The sequence below is a fragment of the Cervus elaphus genome, chromosome 7, assembly GCF_910594005.1.
Source record: "Cervus elaphus chromosome 7, mCerEla1.1, whole genome shotgun sequence".
In the NCBI taxonomy this organism is placed as follows: domain Eukaryota; kingdom Metazoa; phylum Chordata; class Mammalia; order Artiodactyla; family Cervidae; genus Cervus; species Cervus elaphus.
The window spans coordinates 31,453,474-31,468,836 of NC_057821.1; the positions used below are offsets into that span (position 1 = coordinate 31,453,474).

Genomic DNA, 15,363 nt, shown 5'->3' on the forward strand with positions numbered 1-15,363 from the left:
GGCAATGTAGTTCTGAGCAGATTACTTTGAGCAGATTTCTCCAAGAGAAATCTGGAGCCACGGTTATGGCACTGCCCAAGAAGACCAGGAAACAAGGAGCATGTCTACTGATGAAGGAAGATATTTTCAGGGGCCACTTCTTATGTGGCCCATTTTCACTCCACTTCTAGGCAGCGTCCCAGGCAGAAACTAATGATCATACTTAATTTAACTGAAGAAAATTTAACCAAGAGAGGGAACCAGCAAAGGAGAGTGGAACATCATCTAACACTAGCATCTAACATCTAGCATGTGGGTGGTAGCATCAAACTACACCCAGAGCCTGAAAGAGCAAGAGCAAAAGAAAAATGTATTCATTTTCTACGGCTGCTGTAACAAATTGGTGCCTTAAAACAACATATCTATTTTCACAGACTTGTAGTCCAGAAGTCTGAAATCAGTTTCCCTGGGCCAAAATTGAGTTGTTGGCTGAGCCACACTCCTGGAAGCTCTGAGGGTAGAATTAGTTGGGTGGGTAAAGCAGCATGTGAATTTAAGTAGAATGTTTTTAAATCAGTTCAGTTCAGTCACGTACTCAGTCGCGTCACTGAGTGACTCACTGAGACCCCATGGACTGCAGCACGCCAGGCTTCCCTGTTCATCACTTGGTCTTTTCCAATGAGTCAGTTCTTCACATCAGGTGGCCAAAGTATTGGAGCTTCAGCTTCAGCATCAGTCCTTCCAATGAATATTCCAGACTGATTTCCTTTAGGATTGATTGATTTGATCTCCTTGCAGTCCAAGGGATCCTCAAGAGTCTTCTCCAACACCACAGTTTAAAAGCATCAATTCTTTGGTGCTCAGCTTTATGGTTCAACTCTCACATCCATACATGACTACTGGAAAAACCACAGCTTTGACTATGTTTTTAAATAAGAGTGACCTATTAGACTTGTTTGCATCGATGCTGTCCAGCCATCTCATCGTCTGACACCCTCTTCTCCTTCTGCCCTCAATCTTCCCCAGCATCAGGGATTTCTCCAATGAGTCATCTATCTGCAATGTTCATGCAATGAACATGAACTTCGGCAAATTCTGGGAGATGGTGAAGGACAGGGAGACCTGGTGTGCTGCAGCCCATGGGGTTGCAAAGCGTAGGACACGATTGGGAGACTGAACAACAGCAATTAGATTTGTTTAAAGTGATAATGAGTCACTAGAAAAGGAGAGTCTGAAAAGTGAAAGGAATGTGAGAGCAAAGTCCTCAAGGAGGCAGAAAGAAATGGTATATAATGTTGGGATGGATAGTGGGTGTGGAACGTGTGAAGGACAGAAGCTTGTGGGTGGGGAGCAGATGGCAGGCACCTTTAAAAGGCAGAGGAGGAGGAGGACTTTTGGAACAAGAATTAAAAAGGGAAGGATAAGATCCACTAGTGGGAGAGGAGAAGCACAAACAGCAGCTGCTGCATTACACACAGGCGTGGGGATTCCTGCCTGCCAAGACCCCAAGGTTCCAGATAAACGGCAGAATGTTCGCTGGATGAGTCACCCATGTGGATATTGATTCAACAAATATTTACTGAGCAACTACTCTTTCAGGCACATTGGTGCCACTTAGCATGAAATAGAGCAGAAGTCTAAAAGCCAGATAGATGCCATAGTCACTTACATAGGAGAGATCAGGAGAAGACTGAAATGTGGGAGAGCATGAAGGTAAAACGTGTTCTCTAAGGAGCTGAGATTTACTTTAGTTTCAGAGGTACAGTGAAAAAAGCTAGTAAGAAGATGGGTCCCAGGAAAAGGAATCAGTCAGCATTACAGATATAACAGGAGCTGAAAATTCTTCATTTGAGCAGAGGTCAAAGGATGACTTGAACATGAGGTTGGAAGGTATTAGCTGGACACATTGTTCCAAAAAGAATGCTAGTATACATTTAAAAAAATTATTACAGAGAATTTCAAATAAACACAAAACAGAAAAGTGAACTCCGGTGTATTCTTCACCCAGACTAAACAATAATGAATATTTGCCAATCTTGTTTAGCAATCCCTCCCTGACTTTTTATTTAAAAATTTTTATATTTTCCTGGAATATTTTAAAGTAAGATCCAGACGTCATTTGTCTTCTTGTTTGTATCTTTTGTTTGTATCTTGTTGTATGTATGTTTTGGGGCTTTCCTGGTGGTTTAGGGGTAAAGATCTGGCCTGCCAATCCCTGGATGGGGAAGATCCCCTGGAGGAGGAAATGGCAACCCACTCCAGTATTCTGGCATGGGAAATGGTTGCAAAGAGTCAGACACGACTTAGTGACTGACTAAACACCATCACCACTGAACCCATTTATCTTTTAACCAATACGGACTTTTTCTTCCTTTTAAACATAACCATAATGTCATTATCACAAGTAATAAAATAACAGTAATTTTATAAAGTTGTTTTGACAGCAGATTGAAGCATTTGCTAGGGTTTCCAAATAAAAAAACTGGTATTTAGGAAGCTGGAAAAGTAATGCTTGATACAGGGACAGGATTAGTTCTTTGATGGTACCATTAAAAATTATATTGGAAAATATTAACTAATATGGGGGAAGTTCAAGATAAATGTATATGGTAAATCTTTTGTTATATAAAACTAAAGCTTTTTTTGTTATGTATACACAAAATCCATCTCCATATCTAGCATATGTAGATATATAGATATCAGAAGAAGAAAAAGAGGCTGAAAGAACATTTACTACGTTCAGGGATGATCAAAGTAATGCGACCAGGTTTTTATTTTTTGCTTTTCAGAGTGTGTTTGTGCATGTTAGGATAGGGGGTGGGCGGCAGGGAGAACGTGGACCCTTTTTTTTTTTTTTTTTAACGTGGCCTCTTTAATGAAGCTGAATGAATAGCTAAGAAACTGAGATCTTCAATCTCAGTTCACATATCAGAAAAGTAGATTTAACACAGTAGGCGCCTAACACACCAGTTAAAAGAACAAAATCTAACGGAAAAGGGTGAAAACTTCACTCTGCTTTATCAATTATCTGGAAAAAGAAGTGACAGAGATTCAGGCTAGGATACCTTCCCAAAATGAGGTTCACTGGTATCGCCACAGCTCGTTGCATTGCATCGCCCACCACAACAGCCTTTAGAATCTTCAGCAGGAGAGACACGAAAGAGGGTTTTTCAATGAGGATGGGAATTGGCCCTAAGACTTCTGGGAAATAGAGTCTTAGCGCTGTGTCGACTGCGAGTCTCTGAGCTTTCTGGGAATTGTAGTTCTCAGGTGTAGGACGAACTCTTTGGCCGTTCTAGCTTCAGAGCGCCTCCCAGGAAGCTAGAAGATGGCTCGGGGCGGTTAAGACGGTCGCTGGCCCCCATCCAGTGGCTTCTAGGAGTAGCCGTCTCAGCTTTGTTAGGGGAAATCTGGACACACAAAGGTCACCGTGAAAGTCCAGGAGCACAGCGAAAGCGCGGAGCTGAGGCCTTTATCCCCGCGGTGGTCTTCGCACTCGAGCGCCTCCTTCTGGTCGAATGACGATAAGGAAGGCAGTTTGCCTCCCCGAGAACCTTTCTCCCAATCCACCTACGGCGTTTCCAGAAATGGCCCACGCTGACAGTCTGGATAGGGGCTCCGTGCAAAGACAGAGTGTTCTGAAGACATGCTTCAGTGTGAGCCGAGTCACGATGATTTTGGCCGCACTGGAAGATCCTCCGTTTTTCCTTAGAATAAGACTCCCCGCTCCAGATCACTCTTTTGACCCGACTTCCCCACCAAAAATTCCAAAAGTTTTGGATTCCACATTGACTTTAGAGTCGCAAATTAATCATATCAGGTTTTCAACTTTTTTAACGTTCTGTATGCATGGCTAACTGCTGAGTTAGCCTCTAACTAACTTAGTTCTTCCACTTCATGCCTTACATAGCTTACATGAAAGTTAACAGCAATTAAGGAATTCCTGGTCCCTCTTCTTCCTGCCCATATCTAGTCACCAATTTCATAGGATTGTTCCTTTAAATCCAGTTGTTGTTTAGTTGCTAAATTGTATCTGAGTCTTTGCAAGCCCATGGACCGCAGCCTGCCAGGTTTTCTATCCATGGGATTCGCCAAGCAAGAATACTGGAGTGGGTCGCCATTTCCTTCTCCAGGGGGTCTTCCCAGCCCAGGAATGGAACCTGTGTCTCCTGCGTTGAAGGCGGAATCTTTACCCCTGAGCCACCTGGAAAGCCCAAGAGGTCCAGTAGTGGGGTCAAACCCTGATCCTTGGGTAAGCTGTTTAACATTTGTAAATTTCAGTTTCTTCATCCCATAATATGTTAAGTAAAATCACTCAAATGTGTGAAAAGAGCTGTTCTGGCACCCAGTAATTACTTGATTATGCAGTATACTCTGTCCTCTGCTGCTTCTAACCACACCCCACCCCAAGAAGAATCTTCATATTTGCCTTTCTGAGACTTCCACTAAGAACTCAATATTTATTCACTGGGAAATACACTGTTTGCAAGGTGTTGTGGAGAACACATAACTTAATTTTTGTTATCAAACGTGCACTGTATAATTACATGAAGGCCAATGGAGAAATTAATCTTAAATCTATCAGGCTTTCCTTGAAGAATGGACATTTCCTCCCCATCCAAATACAGTGTAAGCAAATGAGCACCTCACTTCACCTGAATGGTCACTTTGCATCTCTACCTGAATAACCATATGGCATACTACTATTTGTCATGATCTTGATCTTCTAGGCAACTTCTCCTTTCTCTAATGCTGATTTGTATTGTTTTCAGTTTTCTGTTTTATCATATCTTGTAAGCTGCCTTGAGTCATTTGTGATACACAATAGAGTTAAAATAAAGTAGGTGACTATTGTCCAGGATGGCAGTCAGAAGAAATATCTTCTTATTTTTTATTGTGATCCTAGTTTTCCATTTCTGTGGTTACAGGTCCTTCAGGATTGAAATGAAAGATTACAGGCAGATATGAAGAAATAGAATGATAACTATTAGCATTTATTGAGCACTTATTATGTCAGGCACTGTTTTCATTACTTTATATGAATAAACCCACCTCTCATGAAGTGGAAAGCTAAGAGGCCAACATCCTAGGAACTCTGAAGGAGAGCCAGTCCCAAGGCTTAATGTACATAATTAAAGATCACACAAAAATGACCAAAAGATTCATGAGGTTATCTCACCATTCAAAAGATTAAAGCAAATGCACCATTAAATTAAACCCTTTCAATTTAAGTTAAAACTAGAATCCATTTGTTGGGTAGATGGGGCTCCTAAAAGATTTAAGACAATTTCTAACTTCAAAAAAGTTCATGGATCAAAAGCACTTGACAGAACCAGATAACAGAATAAGAAAGTATGTAATACGGCAGAATGATGCAAACCATCACTATAAAAGACTTCTTAAGAAGGTGGGCAATTGAAAGTATCACAGTGAAGGCAGGATGTGAGAAGGGCTTTTATAAAAGATTTCTGGAGATGTTAATACAAGGAAGAAAGTAGGACATGTAAAAGAATGCCATGGAATGATCTGAAAGGAAGCCAAGTGTGAAGAGAAAGGGTGTGACAGAGATAAAGGGTAGGGCCGCCCAGTTGTACTGGGAAGTAATGGAAAATAAATAAATAGATCCAACTGTGGAAGGTCTTCAAGTTAAAGCAGTTTGAACTTTTTCCTGGGGACAATGGGAAACTAGATTCTTTCTGAGCTAAGTGATAGTTTAGTAAAACAGCTAGCTAAAGACACAGAGATAAGAGCAGCAACAGTGTGTTCACTCTGGTAATCTAGGTCCAAACTACCAAGGAGTTGGCAGCAGCAGTAGGAACACAGAGAAAGAAATCAACTATTAAGCCATTTCAAATAAACCCTAGCAGGCTGATTACCCATGATGGAGAAGAATCAGTAAGCAATAATTATGGGGCATTTAGTGACCACTCAGCACTGCCGGATGTTTTGTAGGGATCTAAAATAAGATTACTGTCTTAAGAAGCTTATAATCTAATTGAATAACCATAAGTATTATAAGCCAATAAAATGAAATTATTCTGGTTCAACTCTTGCCCCAAAGTCACAGAGCTAATCACTGTTAATCAGAGAAGTGCTGGGAGGTAGAAAAATTCATGGATCAGCACAGAATCATGGATTCCAGAGGCTCAAATTTTAAGGCATAAGAGTAGCCCAAAGTGCCAATTCTGCAAATGTCAAGTAGGAAAAGGACTGAGAGGTAGGTACTGCATTTGTCCTCGATAGATCAGCTTTACAAGATTGGTGAGAGTCAGAACCAGAGGGTACACATTTCATGAAGTCTGTAAACAAAAAATGTTTTTAATATAGGGCAGCATTTTTTAAAAAAAAAAAAGATAATGTAGGAACTAAATATAAGATTTTTAGGACATTTTTGGTCAGGATAAGATAAAATAATACTAGGATTAATTAGGCACGTTAGTAGAACTATGGATTATACTTTGAGGAAAATATGGTATAGCCAAAAATGGTGAGGGAGGAAGGAAAAGAAAAACTGTCCTTTAAGTCCAGAGACTGAACTCGCCTTATTATTGTTATCCCCAAACTAATGGGTAGATTTTTGTTCTGAAGCCAGCTTCTCTTCTGCTACTAGAGCCAGCAAGCCTGGAAACATCCACACGCAGGATTTCCTCTTTTAAGTAAAGGGGCTGATGTGGTTGGGAAAGAAAAGGGTTCACTGGTTGTTCAGGGACCAAAGCTCCACGGAAGAGATAAGGTGAAGGACTGAAAGGTGTAAGGTAGTAAAGGTATATTCTAAGACTGGAGCCCTCCAAAATATTAGATTGAATATCTTAAGGTTTTTAAAGTTTATCCGCCCTTGTTGGAATGATCACTCATTTAACCACTTAGTTTCCACAAAGGAAGGATGGCCAGCTTGAAACTGGCTTATAGCTAGTGGGAAAGGAAAATTCATACAAGTATATGTTTCTCTTCAGCTATAGGAGGTTATGCTATGTGCTCTTATGCCAAGATTAGTGAAAACTCAGATATTACTCTTTAGTGTGAAGTTGCTGATGTCTAATAAGAGTTGAACTTTGACTGAAGGCTTTCTCACAGCTATTACACTTGAAAGGCTTCTCTCCGGTATGAGTTCTCTGGTGAATAATAAGGGAGGAGCTCCGACTAAAGCCCTTGCCACACACTCTACACTCATGGGGCTTTTCTCCAGTGTGGATTCTCTGATGTTCAGCAAGGGATGAGCTTCGACTGAACACTTTTCCACAGTCATTGCATTCATAGGGGTTCTCTCCAGTGTGTGTTCTCTGATGTTCAATAAGAGATGAGATCCAACTGTAAGCTTTTCCACATTCACTGCATTCATAGGGATTCTCTCCAGTGTGTATTCGTTTGTGCTGAATTATAGTTGAACGGTCACTGAAGGCTTTCCCACATTCATTACACTTGTAAGGTTTTTCTTGAGTATGAGTTCGCTGATGTTGACTAAGGTTAGTGCTTCGGCTAAAGGCTTTTCCACATTCACTACATTCATATGGTTTTTCTCCAGTATGGATCCTCTGATGTAGACTAAGGTGTGTACTCCGGCTAAAAGCTTTTCCACATTCAGAGCATTCGTAAGGTTTCTCTCCAGTGTGAGTTCTTTGATGCTCAATAAGGTGTGTACTTCGGCTAAAAGTTTTCCCACATTCATTGCATTCAAAAGGCTTTTCTCCGCCATGAATTCTCCTGTGGACAATGAGGTCTGATTCATAACTAAAGGCTTTACCACATTCATTGCATTTACAAGGCTTCCTTTGCAGAAAGAGTTTTTGGTGTTTAATTAAGTCTGAATTATCTTTGGAGTTTTTCCTAGATTTGGGGGACCTAGCTCCCTTTGGAATTCTCTGCCGTGTATTAAATTTTGAGCTTAGATTAAATTTCCTGGATTCAGGGCCTCTTTCCTTAGTGAAAATCTCCTTGAGAGACACTGACACTTTTCTGATTGCTGTTTTCTCAAAAGAAGATTTCTTCTGTACAGGACATTTTGTCTGCCTTGATAACTGGCCCTTACTTTTACAGGCTTCTTCATCCATAGGATGCTGGGCAGTATTCCCTCGAAGACTTTCCATTGCTGACTCTGAAACTCTAGTTCTTCCAAGACAGCCTGATTGGTGGTGATGCTTCGGTTCAGTTCAAATCTTCCCTATCTGAAAGACATTTAAAGTGCAAATGTCACCTGTCTCCAGTGTGGAGAACAAGGAAAATAAACCACCAGAAATAAGAGACAACTAATTCATGCACACTAGCAACTTAATATAGGGAGAAAGTTAAAACGGACAATGAAAGAGAAGTGAACGAGGCCAGAAGAGATAACAGAGTTCTCACAGTGGATACAAAGAGATATCAAGAAATACAAGTAGTGGACTGGGTAATATGTTCAGCCCCCCAAAATGAAAATGAGCAGACATACCAATTGATGAGTAGAAAATAAGGGATTAGAAATTAAAATGAGCTATTAGCTATTTAGCCAGTTACTTATGGTAAATGAGAGAAAGGAAACAGATGAGAAGAGTAAAGACTCTCAAATGTAGAAAGATAACCACCCTCCTAAAAGCAAAAAGTGAGAAGACTCTGTCAAGGTTGGATGCAACCATTTTCTCGGTTCTGTTCTTGGAGAAAACAGAATTTCAGAAATTCTAATGATTACACCGCTATCCCCACTGAATCCACCAACCCTTCTTCCAACTAGTTTAGGTACTCTTCTAAACAAGTCTACGACCCCAGATTTAAGAGGTTTAACAACACTTGCCAAGGATCTCATCTTAACAGATCTTAACTTAGAGTTCATTGAGGCCAGCTTGCTCACTGGACAGGAAACAGATTGAGTAACTTAAGTCACCCAGCAAATTACAAGAGCTTAGACTAAAACTCATGTCTCCTAAATTTCAAATTGGTGGTCTTTTCACAACACTACTCACCTAAACAGATATTTCTGGTCAGTTCCGTCTTCAGTTCCCTGAAGATCCAGTATGTATAGTTGTTCTTCCTCCAACTGGGTGATCATGTCCAGTTCACATACGGGGATTCTGCTGATTAGAAGTGATTTAACACAAGGCTATTGGTGCTGGAAACACAGGGCTATTGAGAGCTCAACATTAATGCTTTGATCTATAGAAAAGATAGTGTGAAATTTCACAAGGCTCTGGTAGGAAGCACTGGAGAAAATGGGTATCTGAAAATTCTGGACTAAAATTGGTTCCAAAAGAAGGGCTATACACACACCCATCAGAATCACTTATGGAACTTGTTACTCTAGATACTGGGCATTACCTCAGACCTAGGGAGTATGATGAGGCCCAGGCATTTGTATTTAGTAAGTTCACATGACTTGACAAGTTGTATTGTCCAACATGAACCTTAGAAGAAACACTCTAGGTTGCCTGAAAAATATGCTCACTGGGACCAGCCTTTCTACAAACATTCTTCTCAGAGCTAGAGGATCTAAAACATAAACTCAGTCTCCCATAAGACAGGTGGTTTCTTTCTTCTGCTGGAAGGTCCAACACAATGCCAAGGATCTTGTTTCCAAGTATTAGGTAATTGCATTCCCAGACGACTCCTTTAAAAAGCTGGCACCCCACATTCAGACTGTACCAAGCAGTCTGTTTATCTTCCTACTCCCAAGGTTGTTCTTACACTTTCCTTATGAGAAGGAAGAATAGCAAGGCCTTCTCTGAGAATACTGACCTACACTTAATATCTAGCAGAGCATCCTGGCTCTAGCAGTAAAGTGGGGAAGATATGGGAATCTGTGCCTATTCTTCTGAAAGCCCTTCTCTGAACTCTTGAGTTTCCCCATTGAAGCTTTTTCCTTAACCTGTTCTCTTGTAAATTTGCCCAGAGCCCTTGGGTATGACAGTAGGCAACAAATTGTATAATAGTTGCCCTAATGGTTCTGCTCATAGCACAATTTGAGATCCACTAGGTTAGGAGCATATCTGGTTTCACAAGTCTTGTCTTTCTCAGAGACTAGGAACCTTCCAGATGTTGAAGTGAACCTTGGAAGATGTTCATCAAGAAGCCATCCATGGAGAACCTCCAGAGCAACATGATGCTGCTGCTGTCTGTGTCCAGCTTTGCCAAGAACATTCGTTTCAACTGGAAACAGGGAATGCAAGACCCTACCACTGAGCTGATTGATAAGTCAGAATTTCTAATGTATTTAGAACCTTGGAATAAAATCCAGTTGCATACTTTATGGTGCTAATATTTCTTAGTAGGAATTTGCCTAACTGCTTAGGTTGGCTGGTCTACATTCTTGCAGCCCAGATCCTTAAGCTACTCTGCCATTATTCTGTTGGCAGTTTTGAGAATTTGTGAGGGTTTTTTGTTTGTTTTGGTTGGAACGTTGATTTCATGGTGTTATTAGAATTTGGAGGGGGCCAATGATGATGGCTATTTCTGCAAAAACAAAGAATGTTCCTTATCCTGCCAGATTTTTAAAAAAATTTTAATGGTTACGTGAGGCTGGAATGCACCACTACTTTCCATGTAAATACAAAGTATTTTGTAGAAATTTGCTATGTAGTGCAAAATCAAGGAAATACACTTCTTTCTCTTTGAATGATACTAGGAATTGTTCACCATTTTAGGAAAATCACACCACTTATGGTATTAGATTCATAACTACGACATTCACATATCAGCCTGCATTCACAGCTGTTGCATTCACAGTGATTCTATGTATAGGTACAATAGTCTGTTTTATCCAATCATTTACATGCTGAAATACATATTATTCTAAATTACTTTCCTTTTTTTCTCCTTTTTATTACAATTAAGGTAATATAGTGATATTATACCTGTAGGTAGTTAATATTATCTATAAATTTTATTTCAAGATAGTACAGGGACGGTAGGTCTTAAAGGTAGAGAATTACTTCTCCAGTGCAATGGAACTAAAGTATTAACAGTTACACAATCGATAAATAGTGAATCTCTCAGGCAGTAAAGTGCAAAGCCTCTAAATCCTCTAAAGCAAAGTCCTCATCCCCAACAGAAGTCCTTGAAGATCTGAGAACATTCACACTCCATAAAGGTGACGTAGGTACAATGGGAATTTTGTATATAGTGGGATATTATTATATTTTTACATGTTACAGTACACTTTGGAGAAGGGTTATTTTTGATAAAATGCTCAGGTTTTTGGAGACAAAGGGAAACCAGGAAGATCTGAAATTTGAAGACAGTTATAAACTGACTCACTGGAACCCTTAAAACATAGACTATCTAAAAATAGGCAGAATCTCCTGAACAGAGAAAGAACTAGAACAGAGTTCTAAGGAGAGAGCCAATTTTGAGGGTTTACTTTCATGCTTCTTAATACTTAATGATTGGTAAAATATGCCAGTTTGGTATAAGATTATCTCTAATTTAGCTAATGCGTATATAGTGTGCAGTATAAGAGTTCCCCCCACCCCACCCCCCCCACCCCACCCATACAGTTGTTCAGTTGTTTTGGCATTTCAAATAAGCTCATGACATGTGTAACTGTTATTATGTATTGTTTGTGTATGTGACACCTATGACAGACACACAGAAACCACACTGAAGAAAATTTCTACATTAAAAAAAAAATTTGAATAGCTCTTCTCCTAGTGCTCTGCTTTCTGGTACGGGGCTGACTACTTCCTGGAGCCTTTGCCAATGCACCAAAGAGTTAGCCTCAGCAGCCTCCATTCAACTCTAGAACAGAGGTGGTCAAATCTCCAGGTCTATCAAAAGATGCTCTTTAGACAACAGTGTCCATAAAGATTGGCTCAAAGTCATAACAGATTCACAGAATTTGATATACAGGATTTGTCAGTACCTCAACAAATAACACCTGCTATGTTCAAGCACCAACCCTCATCATCAGAATCATTAAAAAATACTCTGCTCTCAAGTTCGGTAATTTCAAGTAAGGTACTTCGTCTCTATGTGCCTCGATTTTCTCATCTGTAACTGAGGATAATAATAGTACATCTCATGGGGTTAAAGCGAGGATTAATGAGTTAATTATGCTAAAAACTCTTAAAACACTGCCTAGCACCCGCTAAACATCTGGGAAACACCCCCAATACAGAAGCCCTTCCTCGCCCAGCTAGAACGGAGCAGAACGCAACTCTGATCTTTTCCATCTCCCAGGGGCTCACCCGGAGAACATCACCCGCTGTCGCTGCAGCCGAAGGACTAGGCTATGCCCAGCTGGGAGGCGAGATACCGTTCTGGGTCCCAACCGCGGAGGCACCTCTCGGCCGGATGTGCAGCCAGGCCACCCTCAACCCACTCGCTGCTGTTCCCCGCGAGACCTGTTTCGGCACGACCATTTCACAGAATCTCCAGGCCCACCCGTCCAGGCCCCAGGACCCTGAGTGCTCCACTCACCGGCCGTCTCTGGCCGAGCGCCGGGACACACCCTGGCCCGGACCCTGGCTTAGACGGAACCTGAGTGCGCGGAGCTAGAGGAAGCCGGAAGGATTAATGGGAAACCCTTGAGTCGAACTCCGGGTCTCACCAAGCTTCCCGAGGTCACTGACACTTCCACTCAGACTCGTGGGCTGCTCAGTACGGAAAGCCAGTCGTTGCCTGAGCAATCGCCCAGCCCTACTTCTCCTGGAGCAGATGATCTGTTACAGGACAGAGACGCTAAGGAGAAGAGGAAGCATACCAACGGCCGTGGCTCCGCGCCTGCGCCGCAACATCCTGAACAGCCAAGCTTTTTCAGACTTGTTTGCAAATTATTGCAGAGCACCTTCCCTGGTGTGACACTGAGGTTGAGAACTTGACACTAAAGGCCTGGAAAGCGGATCTTCGAAAGATCCCGGAGGTCTTAATACATTCTACAAAAGTATAACGTGGTTTATATTTTTAAACAACATGCCTGCAGAACTGATTAAAATACAGATTCACATGCTTCCCACTCGTTGGCTTGAGGAAAGTCTAAGAAACACTCCATGTTCAGCAGGCATCCCAGATAATTCTAATACAGGTGATGCTCAGCCCGTCTCTGTGAGAAACAGGCTCCCGCCACCACACAAACATTCTAGATGCTTAAATGCAATTAAACGCAGGACAGGTCCCCAAAATTCCACCAAAAGATGTAAAGGTTAAAAAAATTAGGAAGCCACTATGGTCGTGAAGATTTTTTTACCTGTGTTTTATCCTAAGAGTTTTATAGTTTTGCTCATAAAGTTAGATCTTTGAAGCATGTTAAATTATTTTTTATATTTTAGATTTAAGGGACTAGATCTGATAGACAGAGTGCCTGATGAACTATGGATGGAGGTTCATGACATTGTACAGGAGACAGGAATCTAGACCGTCTCCGAGAAAAAGAAATGCAAAAAAGCAAAATGGCTGTCTGAGGAGGCCTTACAAATAGCTGTGAAAAGAAGGGAAGCGAAAAGCAAAGGAGAAAAGGAAAGATATACCCATTAGAATGCAGAGCTCCAAAGAATAGCAAGGAGAGATAAGAAAGCCTTCCTCAGCGATCAGTGCAAAGAAATAGAGGAAAACAATAGAATGGGAAAGACTAGAGATCTCTTCAAGAAAATTAGAGATACCAAGGGAACATTTCATGCAAAGATGGGCTCAATAAAGGACAGAAATGGTATGGACCTAACAGAAGCAGAAGATATTAAGAAGAGGTGGCAAGAATACACAGAAGAACTGTACAAAAAAAGATCTTCACAACCCAGATAATCACGATGGTGTGATCACTCACCTAGAGCCAGACATTCTGGAATGTGAAGTCAATTGGGACTTAGGAAGCATCACTATGAACAAAGCTAGTGGAGATGATGGAATTCCAGTTGAGCTATTTCAAATCCTGAAAGATGATGCTGTGAAAGTGCTGCACTCAATATGCCAACAAATTTGGAAAACTCAGCGGTGACCACAGGACTGGAAAAGGTCCGTTTTCATTCCAATCCTAAAGACAGGCAATGCCAAAGAATGCTCAAACTACCGCACAATTGCACTCATCTCACATGCTAGTAAAGGAATGCTCAAAATTCTCCAAGCCAGGCTTCAGCAATACGTGAACCGTGAACTTCCAGATGTTCAAGCTGGTTTTAGAAAAGGCAGAGGAACCAGAGATCAAATTGCCAACATCCGCTGGATCATCGAAAAAGCAAGAGAGTTCTAGAAAAACATCTATTTCTGCTTTATTGACTATGCCAAAGCCTTTGACTGTGTGGATCACAATAAACTGTGGAAAATTTTGAAACAGATGAGAATACGAGACCACCTGACCTGCCTCTTGAGAAACCTGTATGCAGGTCAGGAAGCAACAGTTAGAACTGGACATGGAACAACAGAATGGTTCCAAATAGGAAAAGGAGAATATCAAGGCTGTATATTGTCACCCTGCTTATATAACTTATATGCAGAATACATCATGAGAAATGCTGGGCTGGAGGAAGCACAAGCTGGAATCAAGATTGCTGGGAGAAATATCAATAACCTCAGATATGCAGATGACACCACCCTTATGGCAGAAAGTGAAGAACTAAAGAGCCTCTTCATGAAAGTGAAAGAGGAGAGTAAAAAAGTTGACTTAAAGCTCAACATTCAGGAAACTAGGATCATGGCATCTGGTCCCATCACTTCATGGCAAATAGATGGGGAAACAACAGAAACAGTGAGAGACTTTATTTTGGGGGGCTCCAAATCACCGCAGATTGTGATTGCAGCCATGAAATTAAAAGACGCTTACTCCTTGTAAGGAAAGTTATGACCAACCTAGACAACATATTAAAAAGCAGAGACATTACTTTGCCAACAAAGGTCCATCTAGTCAAGGTTATGATTTTTCCAGTGGTCATGTATGGATGTGAGAGTTGGACTATAAAGAAAGCTGAGCACTGAAGAATTGATGCTTTTGAACTGTGGTGTTGGAGAAGACTCTTGAGAGTCCCTTGGACTACAAGGAGATCCAACCAGTCCATCCTAAAGGAGATCAGTCCTGGGTGTTCATTGGAAGGACTGATGTTGAAGCTGAAACTCCAGTACTTTGGCCACCTGATGCAAAGAGCTGACTCATTGGAAAAGACCCTGATGCTGGGAAAGATTGAGGGCAGGAGGAGAAGGGGACGACAGAGGATGAGATGGTTGGATGGCATCACCGACTCGATGAACATGGGTTTGGGTGGACTCCGGGAGTTGGTGATGGACAGGGAGGCCTGGCGTGCTGCGGTTCATGGGGTCACAAAGAGTCGGACACGATTGAGCGACTGAACTGAACTGAACTGAACTGAAAGCGTCTGCCTACAATGCGGGAGACCTGGGTTTGATCCCTGGGTCATAAGGATCCCCTGGAGAAGGAAATGGCAACCCACTCCAGTCCTCTTGCCTGGAAAATCCCATGGATGGAGGATCCTGTTAGGC

General features: G+C 41.4%; 1 protein-coding gene across 4 annotated transcripts; it reads right to left on the reverse strand.

The window, feature by feature from the left end:
- Positions 1 to 4,952: 4,952 nt before the first annotated feature.
- Positions 4,953 to 12,623, reverse strand: ZNF391 (zinc finger protein 391). 4 transcript variants are annotated; one of them, XM_043908210.1, is made up of 3 exons: positions 12,361 to 12,623; positions 8,913 to 9,020; positions 4,953 to 8,141 (listed from the first exon to the last, which is right to left on the reverse strand). In XM_043908210.1, the coding sequence occupies exon 3, from the start codon at positions 8,061 to 8,063 to the stop codon at positions 6,987 to 6,989; it is 1,077 nt and encodes a 358-aa protein (XP_043764145.1). In that variant the 5' UTR covers positions 8,064 to 8,141; positions 8,913 to 9,020; positions 12,361 to 12,623; the 3' UTR covers positions 4,953 to 6,986. The 4 variants fall into 4 exon arrangements, with proteins under 4 accessions (XP_043764145.1, XP_043764143.1, XP_043764146.1 ...); XM_043908208.1 differs by having other exon boundaries at positions 8,913 to 9,023; positions 12,361 to 12,588; XM_043908211.1 differs by lacking the exon at positions 12,361 to 12,623 and adding an exon at positions 12,129 to 12,345.
- Positions 12,624 to 15,363: the final 2,740 nt, after the last annotated feature.

What these genes read in the sequence shown, in the direction of transcription:
- ZNF391 (XM_043908210.1), bottom strand. Translation starts at nt 8,063, where the DNA reads ATGGAAAGTCTTCGAGGGAATACTGCCCAGCATCCTATGGATGAAGAA.